At 54.5% G+C, this 26,661-nt stretch overlaps 1 protein-coding gene across 1 annotated transcript; it reads right to left on the minus strand.

Annotated features, from left to right (window-relative positions):
- Positions 1–234: 234 nt before the first annotated feature.
- LOC133353292 (microtubule-associated protein RP/EB family member 3-like) lies at positions 235–26,386 on the minus strand. Its single transcript, XM_061569412.1, has 7 exons — positions 25,956–26,386; positions 8,488–8,632; positions 6,813–6,958; positions 5,123–5,321; positions 4,612–4,751; positions 4,079–4,231; positions 235–3,979 (listed from the first exon to the last, which is right to left on the minus strand). The coding sequence occupies exons 2-7, from the start codon at positions 8,606–8,608 to the stop codon at positions 3,914–3,916; spliced, it is 825 nt and encodes a 274-aa protein (XP_061425396.1). The 5' UTR covers positions 8,609–8,632; positions 25,956–26,386; the 3' UTR covers positions 235–3,913.
- Between the last annotated feature and the right edge of the window lie 275 nt (positions 26,387–26,661).

The following is a 26,661-nucleotide window of genomic DNA, read 5'->3' on the forward strand; positions in this document are numbered from 1 at the left end:
CAATGACCCTTCTTCATAGCACATGGAGACCCCACACAGATGGAGTGGCTCTCCACTCTGTGTTCTCAATGTGGTATAGAGAAGCGCCATTGCCCCAATGGTCGCCTCTTATGGTCGCTATTATTTCATCCTTTTAAGGCCACAGTGCAGATTGTTCAAGACTCCAGTGACACAAAACTGAGCCGCGCATTCTGATGTTCAACAGCTCACTCAGACTTAGACACACACTCCAAATAACGGTTCCATTATTTTATTATTTTACAGTGTCTCTATTATGATTTAATCGGCGTATGTAATTCAGTTATCACAGAGCCCTTTTTTACAAATGTTACAATTCCTACTGATGTTAAGGAAGTCACAATTGTTAACGCTACACGAAGCGTTCAGTCCGTGTTTTAGATAGAATTCAGTCGCAACGTTGCCTGTAAATGTGTACCCCCATATGCATTAAGCAGCACTTATCAACATGGGGAAGTATGGTCAAACACGGCGTGGGGAAGGCCATTATAATCATGTACACGGGAGGTAACCATTTATCATGGCACATTGAGGGCCTCCCCAATCCGTGGGAGTATTTTGACCATACTTCACCATTCTGCTAAGTGCGGGTTGATGTTGCTGTACTGCACATCGCCTAGTCACGCAAGTCCCCATGCACAGCGATTATCCTGGCTGGAACCTTTCAGACTTTTCAACATCGAGGCGCATTTCGGTAAATTGGGGTAAAGGCACCGGACACGATTTCCCAGTTGAAACGCACACTAGAGGTCGCTGTACGGCCACAAGTGAAATCGTTGGCACGGTTTAAAAAAAACTGTGCAGTAGGAGACGCAAACAAGGCCGGGGTCAATCAACTCTCTTTGGGGTTTTACCCAGTTACGACTATGAATGCCACCACGGTGCCATGCCACTCACCAGAAACCAAACAGCCCCATGTGTAATAGATTGTGTGCTACCGTAGTCATATATAATATGTGGCCATTAAACAATCTGTATGCGAGCGTAACACACAATTCGGGGTCACGCCACCTACAAAAATGAATCCTTGAGAGATGTTCATGTTCTCTCCAGATTTCCGTCTTGTCGAACTCCAAGCCGTCTTCCGGTCCTGGCCAGCGTCTTCCCCGCCAGTGCCACGGTGGAGAAGTCCGGTCACACAACGCTGACGACCGACTCGGGGCGGGGAGGCCATCGTCCAGCAGCCGACTGGCAAAGGATTGTTCATTATAATCTCACAGACCCAATTTTATACAATGTTCATCAAACAGCCAATGGGGGTTGAGGTCTCTGCCTTAACATGTTTTGTGGTATTGAAACCCCTAAACAGAATAAAGAGCTGAACTCCAAAACATTTCTCAAACATACATTGTCGGCTGGAGTAGAATTCCTCTTCAATGCCGACCTGTCATACTTTCTGGGACAAATATTGCTTGCATATTTGTTACTTGCGTAGATGAAAAAAATAAACAGATACAACTCTGCATCCATTTGTTTTTAAGCCATTTAAATATTGAATTTTTAAAACCTGTCAAGACACAATTTTCCGAAGTTTCCAGCAAGGCTTGCCATGGTCGGTGGAGAGGAAGGCATTTTCAGAAAATACTGGATATGGTGCAGATTCCTCAAAAGTGTAATGCTGACATGCAGTGCAAAGTTTCCATCTGCAAATGTACACCCCCGACTGTTACAATGGTGGCTGGAACGTGATGGCACTCGGTGGGAAGGGTGGTGCGGTGGTTAAAGCCCGACGCAATTAATTTGGTGGCCTCACTTTGATTCTGGCCAACGGCTAAGACTGTGACATCGGAATCTATCCTTAAAAATAAACAACAACTCCCATGACAGACACGGCATGGGGAGACCCTGTCCAGTCGTGGATTTGACAAAGGGCTGTAAGTTATTCTTATTGTTAATTAAAATATTTAAAATCACATTTAGTGTCGTTTTAAAAAAATCACGTGATCAATCAGTATTTTACCGTGTTTTTCGACGCAAGTTTGTGTTTTTTTTAACCACTGAAGACGACGCAGAACGTACCATTCAGCCATCACATAACACGACGACTAATGTCACCAAACCCTTTCCCTTGAGGCATGACAGAGTTACCCAGTGAAATTAACAAAACTCTCACAACAGGCGAAATCGGCTTCGGCTGGAGAAATCAACGACGATATATACCGCACGTCTTATCAGAAAAACGATATCCACACGGACGGCATTACGTGAGATTCCCAACACATTCACACGACGCTCACACGCGCGTCACGCCCATTTACTCATTCAACCGACTGGGATGATATCCACAGGGCATAATTTCAACCCGGTCTGTCCGGGTCGGCAACCCATAAAATGTTCCTGCACCCGGCAAAAACACATCTCGTTGTACACCTCGCTCGGGCCATGGCTACTCGGCACGCAGCCACCTACAACAAGCCCGCCAGCGACCCACAATATGTTTAGAGCGAGAAATGTATCCCTGGACACCGAGATGCATTTCTTCTCCGGAGACGAACGGCGCGGCGAGTGGCGCGAGTACCTGGTGGGTTGAGGACAGAGGCGAGGGCCGTGTCTGGGTCGTGTGCCGGCCAGGCCCAGCCAGCAAACGACACATTTGATTGTCAGGCGCAATGGTCAGCCTGCGGCATTACAAAAGTGCATTTTCTCTACAGTGTGTGTGTCACCGTCGTTCCATTAGAAGGCTTCCTATTCAAGTGTTTCATCATACCCTACTACTAGAACGTAAAAGAGACCGACCGTATTGCAGCTATATTCAGCAAGGAGACACAATACCTTGTACCAAAACATTTTTTAAAGACATAAAAATTAAGATGCGACGATTTAAACCCGCAGTAGTTTTTTTTCTCTTTTCTTTTAAACCACGTTTGCCGAGCAGAGGGCCCACAACGCCAAGACGCCAGCGGCCGCTGTGACGAGGTGGAATTGCCGGGCGAGAAGCTGGGAGAAGGAAAGCGGTGGCGCTTCCCGTCCGCAGGCTCACACTGTCGTGAAGTTAGCTACCGCACTCGCAAGGACCACTGGGGGTTCCTTTGTGTGCGGCTTTGTAGAAAGTCGTCTCTCTGTCAGAGGGATCTCGGCGCTAGCTCTGTGACAGCAGCTTCGTGCGCTGCCGCGGCTCTGCCGGTCGCGCGATCAGAATAAAACCGGGAAGAAAAAAAAAAGAACTTGATTCTCAAAAAATCTATAACAGTTATAAACGTGTAAATGTCCTCTTGCTCAGACGAGCATCAGGCGGCACGAATATCATTTGCTGGTCCTGAGCCACTGCTGGAAGTTCCAGCATCGACCGATGACTCCAGTGTCTCTGGTGAACAGTGGCACTTGTTTCCAGCTGGGTTCCTTCAGCTGGTGGCCCCCGTAAGGCGAGGTGTGGCCTCCGTAAGGCTCGGTGTGGCCTCCATAAGGCTCGGTGTGGCCTCCATAAGGCTCGGTGTGGCCCCAGTAAGGCTCGGTGTGGCCTCCATAAGGCTAGGTGTGGCCCCCGGGGACGCTTGGAATAAAAAATGCGTTCGATAACGTAACGGCGATGGTACAATCGGGATAAAACCGGACACGGAGACAGCATCAAATAAAGAGAACGACGTTGTGGCTATCCTCACAATGTGGTGGACGTGCGTGCGCAAACCTCGGTCGTGACAGGGACGTCTCCTCGTGAGATTTAATGTTTAACTTCAATAGTTCGCAAAATAACGCACAGTGAAGTTGCAGTAGCAGCAGAGAGGAAGAGGCGTTGTGGGGAAAGACCATCTTCGTGGGCACAAGTGCCTCCTTAACCTCCTTAATCTTCTCAATTCCAACATGTGATGAGACTCCCAAGGGAAGCTGCCGCCCCTGCCGCCGCTGAGTCTTCACTCTGAGGCCGCGCCGCTGCTCCACGTCGCGGACGGCGTCGTCCTCAGTACTCGTCCTGCTCCTCGGGCTCCGGCTCCTCCTCGGGAACATTGTCCACGGAGAATCCGTCCTGGAGACCGGGGACCGCGGGTGAGTGAGAGAGAGGGGGGGCAAGAGAGGAACACCAGCGTGACAGGGTGGGAGGGAGGGGGGCGAGAGAGAGAGGCACCTGCGTGGCGTAGAGGATGTCGAGGATTCGCCGCACGATGGGCTCCTCCTCCTCGTCCTGCTCCTGGCACAGCAGCTCCACGTCCCTCAGCTTGGAATAGTAGAAGTCGCGCTCCTTCTCCAGCGCGTCCACCTTCTCCTTGAGGTCCACCAGCTGTCGCACGAGCACGCCAATCGGCACGGTCATCGCCCGTCAGCGATCCACCGCCGGACGAAGCCTTCCCTGGGCCGCCAACGTTTCTGACGGTCTCGCGATGCAACGATCGGTCTAGAGCCGATTTCATCACTCCATCTCCGCAGCGGAGCGCTCTCTCGGCCACTTCATAATTAGTCTCAACCACCGGCGTTTTTCCTTTCTAGCAACGTATATCCTGCCCAAGCCCGCGTGCCATTCTCAACAGTCAACACGACGCCTCTCTAAAACGTCGGACGTCGCGCCCAAGATCACGCGGGGCACTCATCCTGAACGCACCACGGAGAGAGCTGCGCAGCGACAGCCGTGGCCTTGTGGGCCGGGCGCCGCACGCCAATCACCTCGTTGTTGATCTCGGCGGCAATGGCGTTCTCCTGCTCGTTGGTGCCGTTGCGAGGTCGCGAGAGGGGGGTCCCCCGAGTCGGGGGGCCGCTGGAGCGCCGGGGCCCGGTCGGTCCGGCGGGGGATGGCCTCCCGGCCGCTGCGCGTGGAGGGACGGGGGACAAGCCGAGGAGGGGTCAGCGTGACGTGCGCGCCACGCACGTTTGGGAAACACAGGTGGAGCATCCCAGCCAGTCAACCCATAACACCTGCGTCTCCCCTGTGACCGCCCGCCAGCGGTGAGCTTCCCACACTTCACGTGACAGCCTCAGAGCACGCCTAGCCTGACGCAAGTGGCCCCGGCAACTTCATCGTTATTTAGCGGTGAAGAGAGACTGTTGTTGTTGTTACGGTGTGTGTGTGTGTGCGTGTGAGAGGAGCCGTTATCGGATCACTATAGTAGCTCTGGTGAATTCATCAGCGTGCCCCCAGCCCTGTGAAGCGCCTGCTCGGTCGGGTGGCGTTACCCACCCATCGCGGGCCGGGCCCTGGCTTTGTTGAAGATCTGCTGGCCCGGGATCGGGGGCGGGGGCACGTCCTGGCCCTGACGCCCGCCCAGCGCGTCGTACTCGTTGCCGTCGTAGTTGGCGTCGAAGAACTTCTTGAACCACTGCACGAACTCAAAGTTGTCCTGGAAGCGGCCCTTCACCAGCTTGTCCACGGGGATGATCTGCGGGAGCGCGCAGCGCCGCACGGAAGTTGGTGTTTAGCTGCTGCCGTGCAAGAGGCAGAGGCGTCTCTCGCGCCCGCTGTCCGCGAGAGGCCCTCCACTAAGAGGGAGCCCCTCCAGCGGGCCCCTCCAGCAGAGCGGCGGCCAAAGGTGGTCCGCTGTGCCGTGCGAAGCGGCCTTCTACGATCTACAGCTGTCTCGCCGTTGGATAAATCGGCTGAATTAGGGGCGCGCGTGTCCGCGGACATAGTTGAAAGGCTGACGGCAAACCGCGGGTCAAGAGATGGTGAGGAACCACTGCCCTCGGGGTTACTTTGGCCTACTCTTCCACACAATGGCCAGATGTCTTGGAAGAGGAGGGAGTACCCAGGCTTTAACCCACCGCACACGACGTGCCCGGTCGACTATCTGCGGCGTACTCATTCATACCGCTGGGGGGAGGGGGGGGCAGAGGCGGGTGGGGGGCAGGAGGGGTGGGGGGCAGGAGGGGTGGGGGGCGCAGGGGGACGGGAGGAGGGGGGCGGGGGGTTTCAGAAACTCGTGCCATTGTTTAAACCGCCGCGCCGCCGGGAGATCGAATGGAGCCAGCGACCTCTGAACTGCGAGTCCAGTGGTGCTGTCACAGTGGCGAGCGGCGTCACTGTGACAGCAATTACAGCACACAGTGGCTACTGATGGACTCAAAGAGCTGCTCTGTCTCTCACTCGCTCACTAGAGCGTCAAACATCACGCGGCGTCGTGTTGTGCTTGGCGCCGCAGCACTCCACTCGCTTGCCCCCCTCTGTCATCACCACACCTATTGACTGAGCTGCATAAAGAAACAGCAGTTTTCTTTTCTTGCCTCCTTATGAAAGAAGTGTGTGCGTCACGCAGTCGTGTGGCTTTGCGTGCCTGAGACCTGAACCGGTCCTAGGCCTCCCCTAGGTCGACTCAGCCTCAAACCAGTAACCTTGTGCGGTGGGTAAAAAACATCGCCATCGGGGTGATAAAGGTGGCCGGGTGTGATGCTGGCCACCCACCCCCAAGTGTGTTGTGCCGGCCTTCATAGGTGCTGCTGGCGAACAACTCTTGCTGACTATAGAAGGGATCTTTATGTTAGACCTCTGCATTGCAAGTCCAGTGTGGTAACCATTACATTTATGTATGTTGAACTTCACTTGCACCATACGTAGCCAACCATGCTAATCGGAGGTGTGGGGGAAGGGTAATAAAATAAACACAAAAAGCAGTTCGAAAGAAATTGGTTTTCAACCTAGATGATGATTTAAAAGTGCTTAGCTCCAAGTGACTTCCTAATATCGGAAGTTAAGAGCATTCCAGACGGCCGCAGAAGTGCGTCTGAAAAGCGTGCGATGCGGTGACCTTCATAGTTCGATGGCCAGCCAAAAGCCGCTGCTGCTACGAGGATAACCGTAGACCACGTGGTGGTTTATGCTCCTTGGCGAGACCAGCGAGGTGTTGCGGTTCATTTGTGGCAGCTCCCCCTCTCACCTTGTCCACGTTCAGCTTCTTGAAGGACGCCTGCAGCATCTTGAAGTTGTGGATGAACTCGTGCTCCAGCCGCGCCTGGAACTTCACCTTCTTGAGCAAGATGCTTCCCGGAAACAGCATGTCCATGAACTGGCAGTAGGCCGCACCTGCGGGCCCGACGGGACAGCGATCGCCATCAGCGCGGAGCCACGCGTGCGGATTTTTATGGAGACATTCTCAATTTCGATCGTTTTGTCATTTCCCTGCTTCAGCGACCGAATCGGACGGAATCGGCCCCATCTCGAATTTAGATTCCCTCTCACCGACAACGTCGGTGGTGAATGTCCGAACCGGTACTGGGCTTCCCCAAGGTGGACTCATCCTTAAATGGGTACCTGGTGTGTAAACGTCAGCATTGGGGGCGAGGCAAAGGCAGCCGAAAGTGCCACTAGCAACACCAACCCCTTGGCCATGATGACATCTCAATTACGTTTTCTAGGAAACCTGGGATATTTAGATGCCTCATAAATGACCGCATACGACCCAATCATCTCGAACGCGTACGCTCAGATCTCGGAAGCTAAGCGGTGGTGACCCTGGATAGCGCTTGGATGGGCTGCCGGCATGCTGCTGCCGGGCTACGCGATGGGCAGCAGACGGCAGCGTAGAGAATCCAATTTTTTACTCTCCTCCGCCCCACCTTCACCAACCCGCACTGCCCGGCGTGGTGAAGTATGGTCAAATGGCACACACCACGTGGTGCGGCGAGGCCCTCATTCAGCAGTGGACTCACAAAGGGTCGTAAGTGTGCAAGTTATGTCACACGTTTGGGAACTCACTTAAATGCGTTGTGACTGACACAGTGAAACGTCTAAGTCACTGGAATTTATTACACAAGTTACCGGATGAATCATATATTTTTGTGATTTGGTTGTCGTCCAGATGAAAATTTGCAATCTGCACCATGACGCCGTAGTGACCACACACACAGAAACCGCGGATAGTAAACTACGTGACTTTACCGAAAGACCCAAAGAGCAGTAAACTACAATTTTACTTCTTTTGGAATTTGGGATATGACAAGACTCGCAAGCACAAAGACCCTATGCCAACCCTACGACATTGCTAAAACGTTGGCACAGTAGGGGGGTACAGCTGGTGTGCATCTACCAGTAATCTCAGTCAGCCGACCAATAGCACCTGCTGGGTCTGTCCCGAGACCTCCTGTCAGAGAGCCTTCGACACTTCAAGTGGCCTCAAAGTGCACCTGGCCTGGCACAGGTGCCGTGGTGACCTCACTGTCACTTCGTGGCAAATGACGGCTATTGGTAACCCCCCAAGAATATTAATCAGCCTATAAGAAAAAAAACTACGTGAGCAGTTCATTTTCCAATAAAGTCATCATTACAATCATACATTAAACAGTGGCCTCTCAAGCTATTTCCAGAACAACGCCTCGCGTGCTTTTATTAAAACTATAAACAGTTTTTTTATTTTACCAGCTAAGACCCACTGAGCTATATAGCTCTTTTTCAGAGGCGACGTGGCCACGGGGCGAAAGACACGCAAACTCCAAATATACAGGCTTCGTGGTCGCAATCGAACCCATGACCTCCTGCACACCAGGCGAGGGAGTTAACATCCCTCCCACCGTGGCACTGCGTTCGTAATGAGAGTTGCCGGCGCCGCCGCGTACCGGTGCACAGCTGCTCCACCTTGCCGTAGCACAGGTCCAGCGAGTCGTTGATCCACCCCAGCATGTCGTGGCGGCTCAGGTTGTCGCTCGTCACCGACGTCGAGTAAACATTCACGGCCATCGTGAGCCCGGCGGCGGAGACGCCCTGCGAGTGCCAAACGATTAATAAACAACGGTAATCGTAACAACAACAACCACAACGATGATTTACATTTGTGAAGTTGCCGCATTTTGTCCATAGATCCCACCAATACACCACCGTGTACGGAAAGCACGAAATAACGGAACCTGCCAGGTAAACAGCTTATGGGGTTAAAGGTCAGTTTAATAGAGGCGAGTTTTCAAGAACAGACTTAAATGTAGCTAACCACTCGGAATGTCTCATTAGCAAAGCGTTCCAACGCTTGGGAGCTTCACTGGCAAAAGATCGATTGTGCAGGGCGATCCATTGATAAACGCCCTGCTCGTGTCCAATGGCCCTCTAGCCGTCTTCTCATGGCCCAGCGGTGGCACTGTTCGCCGCTTTTTGCGGATTATTTTTTCGCGGTTCGACCCCAGCAACCACCCGGGTTAATACTGCGGGAGTACAGCGTCACCACAAACAAAATAAACGTGCCGTGAGCTTCATGGTGGCTGTTAAAAATCCTCTGGCTTGACAAAAAAAATAATATGAGGCTGTGTGTGCCAGCGTCACGGTCCACATTTGCCAAATTTTACAATGATTTGCAAATAACTTTGTGCAGAAACCACAGGGCGACACGACCGCCTGCTTTTAAACTTCAGCAGACTCTGCGCGCCTGCGGGGCACGCCGCCTTTGTGGTGGCCTTGCGCTGTACGCGTTGGCCAAACAACCCGAAATCAGGAGCCTGAGCACGCACCAAGCACCACACTCGCGGCACACCGCACACCACACACCACGCACCGCAACAGCACCCACTACACACCACACACCGTATACCACACACCGCAACACCACACTCTACACACTACACACCATGCACCACGCACCGCAACACCACACACCACGCACCACACACCGCAACACCACACCGCAACACCACACACCACACCGCAACACCACACCACACACACCGTATACCACACACCGCACACTACACACCGCAACACCACACTCGCGGCACACCGCACACCACACGGCATTCACCACACACCTCACACCACACGCACCGCTCAGGTCTGCCACTTCACCCAGCCAAAGAGAGAACGCCCAAACCGCACTCGTCCTCTCGCACATTCTTCTACTGTGGGTCACCCTCACTGGGTGGCGATGACACGAGCACCGCTCCCCGGTGGTAATCGGGAGACGGAGAAACTCTCCCTCGTGCGGCCGTCTCCCCGCCCGCTCTCTCCGAGAGCTCTCTACCCCCCCCCCTCTCTTTTGCTGGAACGTCGCAGGGAACTCGCGTGGTGCTTGGCCCGCAGCGACACTCTGCATCCCCCCCCCCGCCCGCTCGCTCGCTCACCCTCTGTCAACACCCAGCCTGTTTACCGAGCCGGGGAGAGAACATCACAGTGTTTCTTGTTTTCTTGCCTCCTTTCCAAAGAGAAGAAACGTGCGTCACGCGGTAATGCCATCGGTGGCTTTGTGTGCGGGAGTTTGGACCTGGGGGGGGGAGAGCTGTGAGTTTGGTGGTTGCATGCCAAGAATCTGCAACCCCCTCTCCCATGAAACACGGTTAGGCAGCAGTGGCTGGGAGTTCATCATGGCTTAAGGCTACTAAGGAGAGGGTGGGTTTAGCAACTTCAAAAGGTGTGGGAGCGGGGCCAGTGGTGAAAATTTTAAGCTTTTAAAAATAGGGCCCTATATTAAATGTTAAATCATTCAATGAGTTTTGGTTGGTAAATGTCAATAACATAGCAAATTTATGGGTGTCAAGGGGGGAGGGGGGGTCAAGATTGACCCCATTGCCCCCCCCCCCACCCCCCAGGATCCGTGACTGCTATAAAACGTCCCAGTGTGGCCGGGACAGTCCCGGTGGGTCCACAGCGGCTGTCCTCGTGTCAGAGGTCACAAACGGGTTTTGATTCCTTACCCGTACCCATACCCGGCCGCACCAGGGTCGCAAACGGGTACCCGTACCCGGCCGTACCAATACCCTACCCGTACCCGGCTGGGTACGGGTAGGGTACGGGTATCGGGTACCTGATTGCGACCTCTGGGATGAAGCCCTGTTGCAGGCGTGGGTGGGTTGATTCTAGGAACTTGAATTGTGAGAAGAGACAAGACGTTGGGAAATGAGTGACAAACGGTGACTCACCAGTGACTCACAGTCTACCCGTACCCGTACCCGGCCGGGTACGGGTAGCCGGGTATCGGGTAGGGCACGGGTATCGGGTACCCGGTTGCGACCTCTGCCCCGTGTCCCGAAGTGAACGTTGTCTGCTGGCCTCAAGCGCGACTCCTTCCAACCAACCGCTCGGTGATTTCACTTCCGGCTTTGATTATTGTATTTGTGTGTATGTTGAACTTCTTTCGCACCGTACATAGCCAACCGTGCTAATCGGAGGTACTGGGGAAGTACAACAAACTAAATACAAAAAGCAGTTCGAAAGAAATGAGTTTTCAGTCTAGATTTGTGGCTTTTACCGCTCCAAAGTTCAAATGAACATCGGTACCTAACTACGAGTAAAACACATCGGGAAGCCATGGCTTTATTTACCAAAATCATCTACAGGACGTATCACTGTGCTCGTGTAAAGCGCTTCAACTATTATACAGCTGTATTATTCCTGCAACCCACAATTCCACTGCGCTAATCCGGCCCTGCATCTGGTTCAAGACTATCGAATTCAGAACTATATCTGTGACGTCAGCTTCTGGCGATGATCTCTCTGTCACGGGGTGGTGCACCGCTAGCGATGAGAGTTCCCAATGAACATTATCTTAGTCTCATCACGTGACACCAATAGCACCCCACAGTGTAAAGACAAGGCCACACACACAGACACAGATGGTTTAGAGTCTGGGAGGCGTGTGGATTGATAAAAAGGGTCTCTCTGTCCTTGTTCCTGTGTGAGCTTAGCAATCTCTTTCAACCGGAGATCGTCACGGGCAAACTCTTCGCGTGATTCTCACCGCAGTGTCCGTTTACCCAGAAATGAACGTGGAAGATGCCCTCTCTGTCCTGACCGGCCGGCGTGTGTGAAGTTCATGCCGACGCCAAGAGCGCACGGAGCTAGCGACACGCCTCCCCAGCAGTGTGCCCAGCACACATCGCGCACGCTCACAGCTGGAGGACGTCGTAAAGCAATCCCGCCGTGCCCAGGGCTATTGTCAACACGTGACTCCGAGTCATCTGTTAACCGAGTCACATGTTGGTCAGAGCGAAGCGTGACGGAAGGCCGGCGACTCAACCCGACGTTTGTAAAACTACAAAAAAAATGAACCGTGCGCGTGCATGACTCACGTGATGCCTTACTAAAAAAAAAACCCCAAAGCATTACGTTCGCTTCTGCAATTAATTTGCCTAAATTCCAGCCGTGAGAATGTAAACATCGATTCATTTTGGTGGCACAGAGGGTGGGAGATTGCTGCCTCCTTTTGTGGACCAGAGGTGACTTGAATGGATCTCAGAGGTAGCTCTGCTGTGTCCGCTTCCACGAGCCGCTCTCTAGCAGGACGGGCTGCACGCCGCTGAGCGAGAGCTCGGAGCGGATGATGATTCATGTCGTGATGACTCGACGCCGATGGCGCAAGTTGTCTAAAACCCACGGGGGGTGGGGGTGGGGGAGACAACGACGTTCATTATTGTTTAAAGCCCAGCGCTGATCGGCAGAACATCCCTCGAGGACGTGAACACTGCAGCCAGAATACGTGGCGCTCATTGCAACACCGAGCCTGTGACGTGGCACTCTCGCCCCCCCCCCTGCCCCACGCACGCGCTCACGACACAACCTCCGTGACGCCGCCGCGAGCTTTTGATCGCCTTAAATGTGTGTGAGAGGCGGCGTGGCTTTACCATTCGCTCGGAAGATTAACCAAGAGGCTCTGCTGTGATGCGCGCGGCTGCAGACTAAAGTGCCGTGGGAATTGGCTGCGATTCGTGCTGAACCGCCTCCACCCGGCCCCCAAAGGGTCCGTTCCACGCGCTGCGGCCTCCTTGGCCTCTCAGCGCCACAACATTCGCCCCCCCAACACCACGACCACCACCCCCTAAGTCTTCCTATTGCTGAGCCGGGGTGGATCATAAACACGGACGTCGACACGGAGGACGGAACAGCAGGTTGGAACGCGCGCAAAGAAGCGTGGGGAGGTGGGTACGTTGTTGTGCTTGTGCTGGCCAGGCAGGCAGGGAAGACATGGACTCGAGAACGCACGCGCGTTAGAGGCACCATCACACCGTGAGTGCGAGGAGGAGAAAGTTGCGCTTGGGCAGGACGCGTCATGGCGACACGGGATGGTGGCCACTGGTCGAGACTACGAGGACGGAGTAGCAGCCAAGGGAGGGAACGCGCCCGAGAGAGAGAGAGAGAGGGAGCCCGTTAACAAGGAGATGGAGCCATTATTCAGTCGGCTTCCGTGGATGCGCTCCGTTGATGTCGCACCGCAGGAAGTACGGCAGAGGGCGACAGCTTTGGGAGACCTTCATCCAGCAGTGGATTGGTCGTGGCTGCTGCTGCTGCTCATGACGTCGACGACGACGACGACTGTTCCTGCTGGACTAATCGCCGGAGGCGAGCGTGTTAGTATTTTTGAACAGGCGTAGGGAAAGAAGAAAACTAAACTGCTGATGCAGCGGCACAGGTGCGCGAGCCAAAGGGCCCCTCGGTGCTCATTAGCGGGGCCCCCTCGCTGGGGGGGGGGGGGGGGCAAAGCGAGCTGCCCGTTGTAGACTGACCGCGGTGAAGACGTCCGTCTACTCTGCTGGGTGCATAGAGGACTGTGTGGTGGGGAGGGGGGTCTAGGAAACTTGCAGCATCGTTTCAACTGCCGCGCGGGGACATTGGATCGAAGCGGGCGACCTCTACGTCGCAAGCCCAGTACGCTGCTCACCATCACCCCCGCCGCTGTGGCAACGTGATGGTATGATGATGATGATGACGACGCCGCGTGTCCACCCAGCAAAGCCTCACCGAGTCTCGAGACTGCTTCACAGGAGAGTCCTGCTCAGTTTATTGTTTTGCGTTCGCGAGCAACTGTGGCTGCCGCACGTGACCCCAGCTGAGTACATCTGCGGGTCAACTTTGCAGCGTTGGGATATTTTGGCCGATACCAGTTGCACCGCTCGTGTTTCGTTCTCGCTATCGGAGGTAACCGGGGAAAGCGGAGGACACCCATTGCAGTAGAGGGTGGAGCGACAGAGAGAGACACAGAGAGAGAGAACACGCAAACTCCACGCAGAAAAACGCCGAGTCGGGAGTCGAACCCAGCGCGGACCGACGACTCTGAACGTGGCGCCTTTTCTTTTTAAAACCCCACGAGATGCGGCTCGCAGCAGCTGTAGCAGCAGCTGCTGCTGCGAGCTGGCGTCAACAGCGCGCGCGCCGTGGCGGCGGCGGCGGGAGAGACAGCGCGCGACACGTGCGAGGTCACGACCCGAGACAGCGCGGTGCCCCAGACAGACAGACGCATTATCGCGCGACCCCAGGCAACGTGCGCTTAATACAACAACAACGACGACGAGGAGGAAGACGAGGACGACTACAAAATGCGGCACGAAAGAAGTCGCGGCACGGACAGACGGAGCGAACGCCTCTGGACCTCGCTGGGACTTTTTATCGAACACCGTCCGCAATGCGTTGGTCCATCCGCCTCATTCGCGCGAGCCGTCAGGGCCGAACATGTCGGCGTTATTTCTTTTTGCCAGCACACAATTTCGCTCCGGTTTGCAGCCCACGTTTTGGCCACACCTTTGATCAATCATCATCAGCGCTAAAACCCCACGAGGCGTTACCCGCAAAGCGCTCTATTTTGATTACACACAGCGAGGCTTTCCTGGGTAAATCATCGCAACAACCGCAGCAGCAGCAGGAGCAGGAGCAGCAGCAGCAGCACCTGTGCCTGATGCTCTCGAGTCCCGAAGAGGCACGCGGCTTAGTACGAGCGGTTCGTCCACACCGGATCATCTTCACGAGTTGCCGTGACCTCCCTCACCCCATCCCCGTCACGCACGGATGGCCAGAGGAGCCAGGGCACGAACGACTTCTACCTTAGTTGGAAGCGTAAAGAGAACTTCAACTCAACTGCGCATACGAGTCTGCCTTATTAGGCAACTCGTAACGCTACAGGGGATTCATTATTTAACGTTGACGTACGGTCGTGCAACGTTGTCGACTTCTCTTGATTTTTTGTGCCGATTTCCCGTTCGCATCATTTCGTGTACAGGACTATATCTGTTTTCTTAATTAAAATGTTTGGTTTGTTTACACTCTTGTCATTGTTTTGGTGACCCGGGGAGTCACTCTCGCGAACGAAGACTCTACCCCTCCCTCCCTCCTTGAGCTCTCACCGCGTATCCACAAAATCAACTCGGAGCTTGGAACTCGCGGGCTTCTGTGCCGCGTCAAACGCCGCTCGCGGTCGGCCGAGCGCAAGCCGGGAACTCGCTGGGAGGGTTTTGGTCGGGGTGGTGGCGGTGGTGGCGGTGGTGGTGGCGGCGGCGGTGGCGGTGGTGGTGGCGGCGGTGGTGGCGGTGGTGGTGGCGGTGGTGGCGGTGGTGGCGGTGGTGGCGGTGGTGGCGGTGGTAGCGGGGGTGGTGGTGGCGATGGTGGTGGCGGCGGTGGTGGCGGCGGTGGTGGCGAGGGGGGAGCCACCGTCAGCTGCCGCCTCAACACGTGCGGCCTGCACCGCCCTTTTGCATTCCTGGTTGGCGTGGCGGTTAAAGCTTCCCCTAATTGGCACAAACATAAAACAACTCTCCACGTTGCGTCTCAATCATCAGCAGCAACAGCAGCAGCAACAGCAGCCATGTGCCATCACCCACTGCTCTCGGCAAAGGGTTTCCAATGCCGTCGCCGCCTCTCGCGGTCTCGGCGATGCGGCAGTCCGCCTCGTGCCCGGCTGAAGGTCTTTGGCCGCCAGCCACCGTGGGTCCCGACCACCGGCATGCAGCATCCCGTCTGGCCGTGACGTGTCCTGCCCAAACCCACTGACGTTTCGTAACGGTTATTACGATGTCTCTAACTCGTGTGCCTTGTGGGAAAATAAACACATCTATAACTATATAAAACTATTTTATGTTATTCTACCAGGTAAGGGCCACTGAGCTACGTAGCTCTTTTTCAGAAGCCACCTGGCCACCAATGATAGCTCAACGAAGTGGCTTACCACGTGGACATTTATAGCAGCCAAATACTCTAAACGCGCGTCTCTAAATGTGGAGGCAAAAACCGGAGGACCCGGAGAAAAATCTACGCGACCACGGGGAGAGACATGCAAACTCCAAATATGCCGCAGGCGTTGGGATCGAACCCACGGTCTCCTGCATAGCAGGCGAGGTAGTTAACATCTCGGCAGCGCGGCGCACCCCGTAAAATAGACTAACGCTGAGAACAGTTTCTATTTTCACTTCTGCCAGCCCAGTGATTGTGTTGTTGTCGTAAGCTAAAGGTTTGGATGACGTTCCTCGCATCCAAACGGACTAATAACGAAACAGCATCGTTAATGATGTAAGCGGAAAGTTATTTTGTGGGTGTACACACCTGTCACTGCAATCCCATAAGTGTTAATCTCCTTAAATATTGCTCCAACGTGAAGATTAAACCGTGCAGGTAAGGTATCGGTTGGGGCTTGCCCTTAGCACCTAATCCGAACCTCAAAACCGGCTAATCCACTCGGTGACCAGAGCAGGCAGGTATGCATCCTTTTACATTCAGCCAGGTGAGAACCCATTGCGACTACAGGTGGACACCAGTGCAGTACAACGATGTCCTGTGCCGACCAAGCGCTACGCGTGCTCAGCCCCTTCTTGGCTTCCGGGAATCTGCAGAGCTCCTCCACATTCCACCGCGGTCTTGCCGCGGGCACGCTCGATCTACTGAATGCGGTCGGTGACGATTCTGCGTGAACGCGCGTACGGTGATGGCCAAATGAATGCCGTGGCGACGAGCCAGACAGTCTTTTACCGGGGGACCCACGCACGCCGGGGCTCATAAGCTCCTGCCACGGGCTTTGCCGAGGAGTCTCGGGATGAGTTTCCACGGCCGCTTGCGCCGCAGGGAGGCAGTGGCGTGGTTGGCGTGGGTGCCGGTGCAAGGAATTGAATGGGTAAGGGGGAGAAGGGCTGTTCAATTGCCCACCACCCCCTCATCTTCAAAGCCTGACGTCTAAGACCCTCCGACCCCAGCGCCACGGTGCGGTTGCACCGCCTGCACACTCGGTGGCTACGCAACTGGCGGGGAGTGCAGCCTGCTCAGAGGCAGTGCCTCGGGGCCTCTTGCACAGGGGCCCCCCATGTCCCTCCTTGCCATCGAGTCCGCAGCGTTGCCGTGTTGCGTACGGCACCCTCCGTGCGGGGACCGGCCGGGAGGCCACACAGACACAGCCTACGGCGTAGAACCTCGTCCCCAGAGGGCCGAATAGGACTTCACGATTCCTTAGACGGCGCACATTCATTAAGTGGATGGACAACTTCGGCGCGTGGTCGCCGAGCGCTCAGAACTCTGTGAAACACAACAGGTGACTTGAGCGTGCTGAACTTTAAAGCACAGTGCAGATAAGTTGCTTGCAGTGATGGACAAACATTGTTTGCGGGCCTTTTCAAAGTGGTAGGCCTCACGTGACCACTGGCCATGAAGCCACAGGACGTAGACGCCCAGTGGCCTGTAGGCTCCTCACCTCTGGTCACAACAATTGTCGGATAGCAATCCCGCAGATCCTCTTCGAAGCCATGGCACCGCTATCCAGGCTCAACCCCCGCTTAGCTTCCGAGAATGACTCGATTGGAGTATACTCTACAGAGAAATCATTGCCCACTCTTGCGAAAACCTGGCAGGGTCCTCGTGAAAAAGAGTCCTGAGACTTCCCCCTTGGTAAACAAGCAAAGTAACTAAATACATCTCACCAACTTGACTTTTCTCAACGAAAAATCGCATCGGAATAGACAACGCTACCTTTGCCAAAATATGCCACAAAAATCCCAGCGAATGCTTCGCTCTCATCGGAGGGGGGGGGGCCGTAGAGTCAAGGGTGGGGGGGCTGAGCACCCCTTGCTGAATGATCAGCCCCCCAACGACATTCTTACAGCCATAAAACGTTTGTCCAAAAAAATGTGTAAAATTCAGCGATGGGCATCGTACACACAAGGGGGGTGAGAACCGGAGCAGAATGCACGATGGACGAACGCCGATCGTATCGTTACTCATTCCGTTCAGATATTATTTTTGTTCATGAAGTTTGTTTAACATTTACTCTGTCGTGCCCTCCACTGCTGAGCTTTTGTCCCCCCCCCCCCACCCAGCGCCCCGCTTCTTTAAAGGCAGGTCACGCTACAGGGCCTGGGTCCGTGTGAACCCGCATCACAGCCACGGCTCGCGGAGCCACGCTCCACGCCCTTGTCCTGAACGCTGGAACGACGGACGTGTCTCCGTGACCTGAGTGAGACCTTTTATGTCGGCCGGCTGCATCAGCGCTGGTTTTGACGCGTCGCCTTCCCACATCCGTGCTTGCGTCAGGGATCCGGGGCCTTCCCGACATGCCCAGCGGCGCTTGCCATCTCACAGCCGACGTGTTCTTGGATATTTTGTCTTGGCCGGCGTAACGCATTTTGTGTTTGCGTTGCGGTCCCCAGCAGATGGAGATGGCTCGCAGGGTGAAGATGATTATCACGTTGGACTTGCACATGTACTGTACATACTATATATATGGACATTTTAAAAAAATATGCTCACCGATCAATACGTTGGGTAGGTGACGAAACGCACACATGTACAGCTCTCTGGCCAAATGACTGCTTCAGGAACAATGTGCTATGAAAAAGGGGCATTGCCCGAAACGTCGCCTATTATAGATTCCCCCTCTTATCTTATTTTATATTTATAGAGCCCTTTTTCTCAAGGAGCTTAGCATAGTTTAAAAAAACGGTACCATAAAATAACCATGTAGATGGCAGAGGCGTGCAAGAGTTGAGGAATGAATGACTGGGATCGAGGGGTACTTGTGGATCATGACAAGGTAGGGGAGGGAAGGGCAGCTTTATGAGGGGGACTGCTCAAAGTACAGGGGCAGTGTAGGGTCTATGGGCAGTGTTGAGTCTATGGGTAACACTGAGTCTATGGGCAGTGCTGCTTAATGTTGATTCCAGTGCAGAGATGCAAGGAGGGAGAAAGACCGAAACTGGGGTTGTGCACAGGTAGCAGGAAGGACAGAGAGAGAGAAAGAGGACATTGAAGAATGTGTTGAGTTGTTTTATTTTATTTACAAAAGAAACAGAAAAGCATTCCATCACGTTCAGCACGTCGACAATCTCCCAGCGTGGAAGTAGTCGGCCACCCCCCCCCCCTCTCTCTCTCTCTCTCTCTCGAGGGGCTCGCGAGAGCTCCCTCTGGCGAAGGCTCTTCCGCCAGCGGAGGGCGTGAGCCGGACGTTGCAGGGGCTGCGCCTTCATCTGACCGAGAGATCGAGCCGAGCAACGTGCCGCGGCCTTGGGGAAGCGGGAAGGCACCGTCGCGATGTGACAATGAACGAGGGGGAATCCACAGGCGACAGGCACTGGTGCGGGCAGGATACACCGAGCAGTGAGCCTCAGCCTCCGGGTGGGTGATGCCAGTGAGTCAGACCACAGTCACGGGCACGCCGCAGCCACCCACTCAGTGGCATGCCGCGCTTGGGCATGGACTCTGCTCAAAGGCGCAGCCCCTGCAACTTCCTGCTCACGCTGCTGCTGCTGCTGCTGCTGCTGGCGGAAAGGGCATCGCCAGGCTCTCGAGTGTGTATTTGGCCTACTCTTCCACACTGGCCAGACGAATTGGAATAGGTGGCGGGTACACGCACGTTGCCCCACCTGCAACGCGACCTGCCGATCGACTAACTGCCGTCTACTCTGCTCTTTGGTTCTTTCGGTAAAGTCACGTAGTTATAAATAAAATAAAATAACCATCACGCACCATAACCATCACGCACCATAACCATCACGCACCGTAACCATCACGCAGCACCGCAGCAGCAGCGGCTTTTCGTGGCGCAGCCCATGGGGCCACGCTGGCCTCATGATCACGGTGCACCAAAGATCAAGATCCCCCGTGTAGCCTTAACAGACTGTAGGGGCAAGTGCTGTTAGCGAGCACCTATGAAGGCCGGAACGGTACACGAGGGGGTGGGTGGTCAGCACCACGCCCGACCGCCTTTGTCTCCCCAGTGGCGATGTTTACACACCATACCAGGTACTCATTTAAGGCTGAGTATACCTAGGGGAGGCCCATGACCGGTTCAGATAATCGTCACTGGTTTTGGCCGTGAGCGGGAATCGAACCCGGGTGGCCGGGTTCATAGCGCAGCGTAGCGCTAACCGCTGCACCACCGCTCGAGAGAGGGCTAACCGCACGCACACACTTACTCGACAGAACGCCACTGGAAGCCACTGTTTGCTGGGGCTTCATGATCATCACGATCCACGGGGCAGATAGCCCGTAGGTGTCACGTGTCACCACGTGTGCCAATGTGCTCAAGTGGTGCCCACATCTCTGCCACAAAGCTCTTATTGTCGTCGTCATGCCATTCTCTGTTAGGTCTTTCTCTCTTTCCGGTTCCTTACACTTTCCCGAACAACGCACACTCTTAATTTTCCTGTTGTCCAAATAGTGCCAGTTTCCTTCTCATCACTATCTGCATCGTCAGGTTGTCTTCTATGCGTAACATTTTCCTTAATTCTACGTTGGTCACTCTTTGGGCCCAGCTTAGCTGCAGCAGTAGCATTCTGCCGCGATACATTTCGAGTGCCAATATCTCTTATCTCGCTGGGCTTCGCAAACCTCACAACAGCTCACGTAGAGATCCGCAGACTCACGGACCTAAGCCTAAGCCGGGTTCTCAATAGTCGCAGCCGTTGGCTGACACCTGGTTTTAGTAAACTGGTCAATTGACGTCGCACTCCAACGCACTGTGGCCGTGTCTCCATAGAAATACGCTGCTCGCTCGTCAATTACGTTAAGGCCGTTATGCAATATAATAAATACGGGTGGCGTTGAATTGTGTCACATTAGTCATCACGCAAGTGGCTGCACGCCCGAGTTGACGTTCGCCGCGGAGATGGAGCCATGGAATCGTCTCGTGCGTGGGATTTTGATGGACTGCTGCGTTGTGACATCATCACAGATGGTGACGGTTTGGGGAGGCCTTCACCCAGCAGTGGACAGGTCATGGCTGATGATGACGACAAGGGGTTACTGGGGGTGGAGTGATGGCGCCAGTGGTGATCGCACTGCACTATCAACCTGGTTGCCTGAGCTCAATTCCCGACCACGGCTAACATCAGCAGCGCTTGGTGTCTGAACCGATGGGGAAGTATGGTCAAACAACCCCGCGACCGACACGGTGTAGGGAAGTTTCCATGCAGCAATGGATCCTACTCGAGTCATGCGAATGATGGCAGCGTGGTTCGGGAGCTCGATGTCAATGTCGAGGTCCTGCCGCTGTTGGCCACGACGAGAGGGCTTCAGCAGACAGAGAGAGTTCGTGTCGCTGTTCCTCCTCCTCCTGCTGCTGCTGCGTTGAAAGAGCGCAGACCACAGTGAGTGGGTTTACTGTGCGGTCCGTGGCTTGCGTGGCGTGGCCATACTCGCACTACTGCGGCCTGTCTTTAATGTATCTCTATGGGTCTCTGTGTATCTCTATGGGTTTCCGTGTGTCTCTCTTAGTCTCTGTATCTGTATGTGTCTACGGGTCTACTCTATATGGCCCCATAGTTTGGGTTGCACGGCCACAGTCGCACTACTGCGGCTTGTCTTTAATGTATCTCTATGGGTCTCTGTGTATCTCTATGGGTCTTCGTGTATCTCTATGGGTCTCCGTGTATCTCTCTTGGTCTCTGTATCTGTATGTGTCTACGGGTCTACTCTATATGGCCCCATAGTTTGGGTTGAACGGCCACAGTCGCACTACTGCGGCTTGTCTTTAATGTATCTCTATGGGTCTCCGTGTATCTCTATGGGTCTTCGTGTATCTCTATGGGTCTCTGTGTGTCTCTCTTGGTCTCTGTATCTGTGTCTACGGGTCTACTCTATATGGCCCCATAGTTTGGGTTGCACGGCCACAGTCGCACTACTGCGGCGTGTGCCTTGAATTCCCCATCCATGAAGGAGATGTGCGCATCGGCCTGGCGACGAGGTCCTGATGGTGCGCTCGGTTGGCGGTGGGACCACCAGCAGTGGATCGACAAAGCGCTGCTGCCGCCACGCTGTGGGCAGCAGAGGGTTAGTGCAGCGAAACCAATTGTTGTGCTGCACTCCCTATGCTCCGACGTCGACGGCCCGCGCCTGCCCAGTCAAACAAGCCGGATGGTTGACACGGCCCTCCACCAGCAGTTGTGACCAAGGGCTGTACAATGCACAACACGCTGCGTCACTGGGCATCGTAAGCGATGCCTCCTCGCGTACCAGACGTCAGTTGCGTTTGTGATCAGTCCACTTTGTCCGCGCGCTGCCTCCTGTGGTGCCAGGCAAATGGCACATGTGTGCGATGCACTCAGTGCTAATTATAGGTTCAGATACAGTGGTTTATGCCTGCCATTTCATTTTCGTAGCAGCAGGATACTCCATTAGGCACGTCGGCATATCTATGTGTGTGTGAGAGTGTATGCCGGGGAGCGGTAGCGCAGCGGTCACCCGAGTTCGATTCCCGCTCACGGCCAACACGAGTGGCCGTGAGCGGTTATCTGAAGCGGTCCTGGGCCTCCCCGAGGTCGATGTGTAAATATCGCCGAAAGGGAGACAAAGGCGGCCGGGCGTGGTGCTGACCACCTACCCCCTTGCGTGCGATGCCGGTCTTAATAGGTGCTCGCTAACAGCACTTCAACAGTTTGTATAGGCTATCCGGGGGATCTTTGCGTGCGTGCGTGGGTGTGTTTTATCCTAAGCCCATAATGTATGATTACTTCCAATTAAATCAAAGCCTTACAGTAAATAAATGTAAAACACACGCCCGCGTAAGAAAAACCATGCATATGCATACATTCTGTGATGCTTTTACGCAAGGAATCATGCGACTTGATTCGTTCTCTTGCTACGGTTCGTATCTCCAACAACACCAACAACACAGTCTCTCGCGTTCACACATTCTCTGTGTTCACAGGACTCTGGAGGGAGCTCCCTCTCGGGGGGTATTTGGCCTACTCTTCCACGGGTGTCGATATGATGTGACGTCACACGGTAGACTTAAACAAGCAATGTTCTCCAAAGTAAACAAAAACAAACTTACAAGCGGATTTTCTTAAGAAACGTTCAGGGGACTTACATAATTGGCAGTGATGCGCATGTGCGCGCATGAACATTAACGACCCACACCAGTCGATCAAAATCCCTGGTGAAATGCAGTAACGTCGGAGTAGACGGTCCATCCTACAGACACTTGACAAAGATCCCCCGTGTAGCCTTGACAGACTGCCGGGGCAAGTGCTGTTAGCGAGCTGCTCCTATGAAAGCCGGCACGGCACACGAGGGGGTGGGTGGCCAGCACCACGCCCGACCGCCTTTGTCTCCCGATGTTTACACATCGCAGCAGGTACTCATTTGAGGTTGAGTAGACCTAGGGGAGGCCCATGACCGGTGTAGATAATCGCCACTGGTGTTGGCCGTGAGCGGGAAACGAACATGGGTCGCCAGGTTCGTAGCGCAGCGTGAAAACCGCTACATTGCCGCTCCCCACAACACAATCGCTCACACACAAAACCAGCATCTATAAACTATTTTTATTCTAGCAGGTAAAGCCCACTGAGCTATTCAGTTTTTTTTCAGAAGCGATCACAAATGATAGCCCAGCCAAGTGGCTTATCGCGCGGACATTTATTGCAGCCAAATACTCTAAACTGGTGACGTTCATTCTAAATGTGGAGGGGGGAAAACCGAAGGGGACCCGGAGAAAAATCCACGCGACCACGGGGAGAGAGCGAGAGAGACACGCAAACTCCAAATATACCGCAGCAGCAGCGGGCGTCAGGGTCGGGATCGAACCCACGACCTCCTGCACACCAGGCGAGGTGGTTAACATCTCCCACGGTGACGAGATTTGACCCACACGTCAGACTTTACCGCTCACCTGACACTCACCGGACCGCCTTCTACTCACCTGACACCCACCACTCATCATCATCGCCGTCGACGATTTGTAACCGCGGGGAGCCCGTTGAGACGCATCGGACTCACCCCCAACCAACTCCAGCCCCAACGGCACGCGCCCATCCCGCCTACGATTTGTAAACGGGGCTCGTATCACGCGCAGGAACTATTGTATATAGTAGAGCGGATAGGCCGAGTGATGACGATGACAGTGAAAATAATTATTTGAAATGTCATCGTTGTCATCACCGGCTACGGCCAATCCACTGCTGGGTGAACCGAGCCAAGCCCCTGCACGCACGACGCCGATCTCGACCATCGCTCCATCTCCGTGACGCACGTCCTCCGGGGTTCCTCCACCCCCCCCCCCTTTGGCTGCCACTCCACCGTGACCAAGAGGAATCCGATGAGCGATAAAGCTCTTTTTGTTACCCCTTCTATCCGTGTCGAGTCCTGCCCGAGTCCAGTTTGCGTCTCCCAACAGCTTCTAGCGCCCGTCCCGGCCAGCCCAGTGTGACAACAAATGTTGACATATACCGGATTATAAGGCGCACCATTCCTCTGCAATATAACGCGCATACGTCCAGCTGCGTCTTATAAGCCGGTGCGTGTGCGTGAGACCAGATACGTGGCGTGCTGTTGCTGCTGCTGCTGTTATAGATTTGGAACAACTTTGTTGACACGGGGGCAGACGTTCTGTGGGTGCGTCTCACTTCCCCGGAACGTCGGACTACCCTCACAGTGGAGGGTCGTCGCCACGAAACGCGAGTCCGACGGTCCGCCGCGTGGCTTCGCGAGCCGAACGAAGTTCACTCTCCCCGTGTCACGCCCCGACCCCACGGCCCGTGATTGACGGGCACAACTCCAGAGGCTCGTGACCGCAAAGTCCTAAGTTCAATGCCCCGTTCACGGTCGGTTGAAACTTAACCCCACAACCATCATCATCATCGGTACAGTACCACGGATTAATTTCAGCCGGGTCCATCCGGGTCAGCCACCCTGAAAATCGATTCGCGCCCGGCATGCCACGTCCAGTATACAAATCGCTATGGCTGTGGCTCAGAGCATCGCTTCATTTCAGGCGGGTCGAATATTTCTGTGCCCTGCACAGGACATGCAGTGGCTGTTGCGGGTGGCGTAACCAGCGCCACACTCGAGCGCCTTTGTATCCCCGCCATTGATACTGACAACACCCGCGCCAGTTCTAAGGCTGAGTTTGACCAAGGGAGAGGCCCAGGACCGATTCGGGTGTCACTCGCCACTGGCGTTAGCCGTGAGCGCGGAATCGAACTCAGGTAGCCGGCCAGAAGTTTATTTTGGTTGTGCTTACTGATGCCACTCGTTTGATCATTTCGTCATCATTGTCAGCCATGATCAATCCACTGCTGGATGGAGACCTCCCCCTCACCGTCCTTACACGTACACACGAGCTGATGTTATCACAATTGTTTACGCGTATGATTTAAACACGCGCTTTCTAAATGTATTGTTCGCAGTTTTATTTTTACTCGTATCTGTTCGCTAAATCGTGGCTCAACCAGCAACACTCCTTCAGATGTCAAACGTCGAATGACCCATCCCTCTGGACACAGTCAAACACAACCACGCACAACTGCAAATCAATCAGCGCGAATTTCAGATACTGTATTTGTCTGGATTATAAGACTCTTGAAAGTAAGACCTATCTAAAACTCGTGACCGCTGTCAATTAAGTTGTACCAATGTGGCTCCACATACACACACAGCTATCGGAATATAAGACGTAAGCACAACCTTTGGTTCAAAGCTACTGTTTAGGGAAACAGTGCCTCTTTTAGTTTGGAAATACGTAAGTTTTTTGCTAAAATAAAAACACCAGTTGCCGAATTACTCTGAACAGATGATGTTGGATATTAGACTACAGATGCTGTCATCCTGAATATTCGTATTTCCATCCATACATTGTGTTGATTAATTACCCAGCAAAGCCTTTACGGAGTCTCAAGGCTCATGATGCAGGAGGGGTGCTACTACGACATTGTGATGTTTGTCCAATGCCATTAATGGGAGGAAACCGGGGAAAAAATCGAGCTCCACGTATTACGTGGACACACAGACGTGTTCATGAACCCTCTTGCTGAGCTTGCAACCCCCCATGGTCACGTATCAGAGCGCCACGAAGCAGGTCCAAAACTTCCACAAAAGTCCGGGCGCGTGCGTGCGTCACCGCCGTCTCGGCCAACTAACTCAGCTAACTCACCTTCAGCTTGCTGTCAACGAGGTGACGGGGCGAGCCGAGACGAGATAGGTGGGAGGGGTGGGGTGAGGATGAGACGGGACGAGGTTGCGGCGCGCAGAGATCGAGATGGGGACGCGTGACCGCGGCGCGCGAGACGAGGCGGAGTTTCTGAAGTTTCCGGCGCGGCCGTCGCCGTCGTCGTCTTTGCCGGTCGGCTCACTCGAGGGAGTCTCTTTCCCCCCCTCTCTCTCTCTCAACGCCCGAGTCAAAGATGTTCCTTGGTCGTCTGCCGAGTCGTGAGAGGGGCGGCGTGCGCGCGCAGACCTCTGCGAATAACGCCAAGCCCCCCTGGCACCACGACTCTCGTCTCAGCCTGGGCCAATTGCCGACCATCGCCAAAGCCCCGCGCAGGAGTCGGAGGGGGGGGAATGTTCGCTGCGGCCAATCGGCGAGATCTCATCGGAGTTGAACATGGGGTTCAAGTGAAGCCCATTGGGTTACATCCGTGTGGGATGGAGCGGAGGGGTGGCGAGAGACACGGGGTAGGAGGATACGGAAGGCTTCCGTGTCTCACACTCGCACACTCACTTACTGACACTTGTGTCAAACAGCGTCTCTCTCCCTCTCTCTCCAGCTACTAACCACGGCCGCCCGTCCCATCCGCCCTTACGCACGTGGCCACGCGTGCACCGAGTGGCCGTGGAGTGAAGGCGGCACTCTTGACCCT

The sequence above is a fragment of the Lethenteron reissneri genome, chromosome 43 (assembly GCF_015708825.2).
Source record: "Lethenteron reissneri isolate LAM-NWPU_2019-01 chromosome 43, ASM1570882v1, whole genome shotgun sequence".
In the NCBI taxonomy this organism is placed as follows: Eukaryota; Metazoa; Chordata; class Hyperoartia; order Petromyzontiformes; family Petromyzontidae; genus Lethenteron; species Lethenteron reissneri.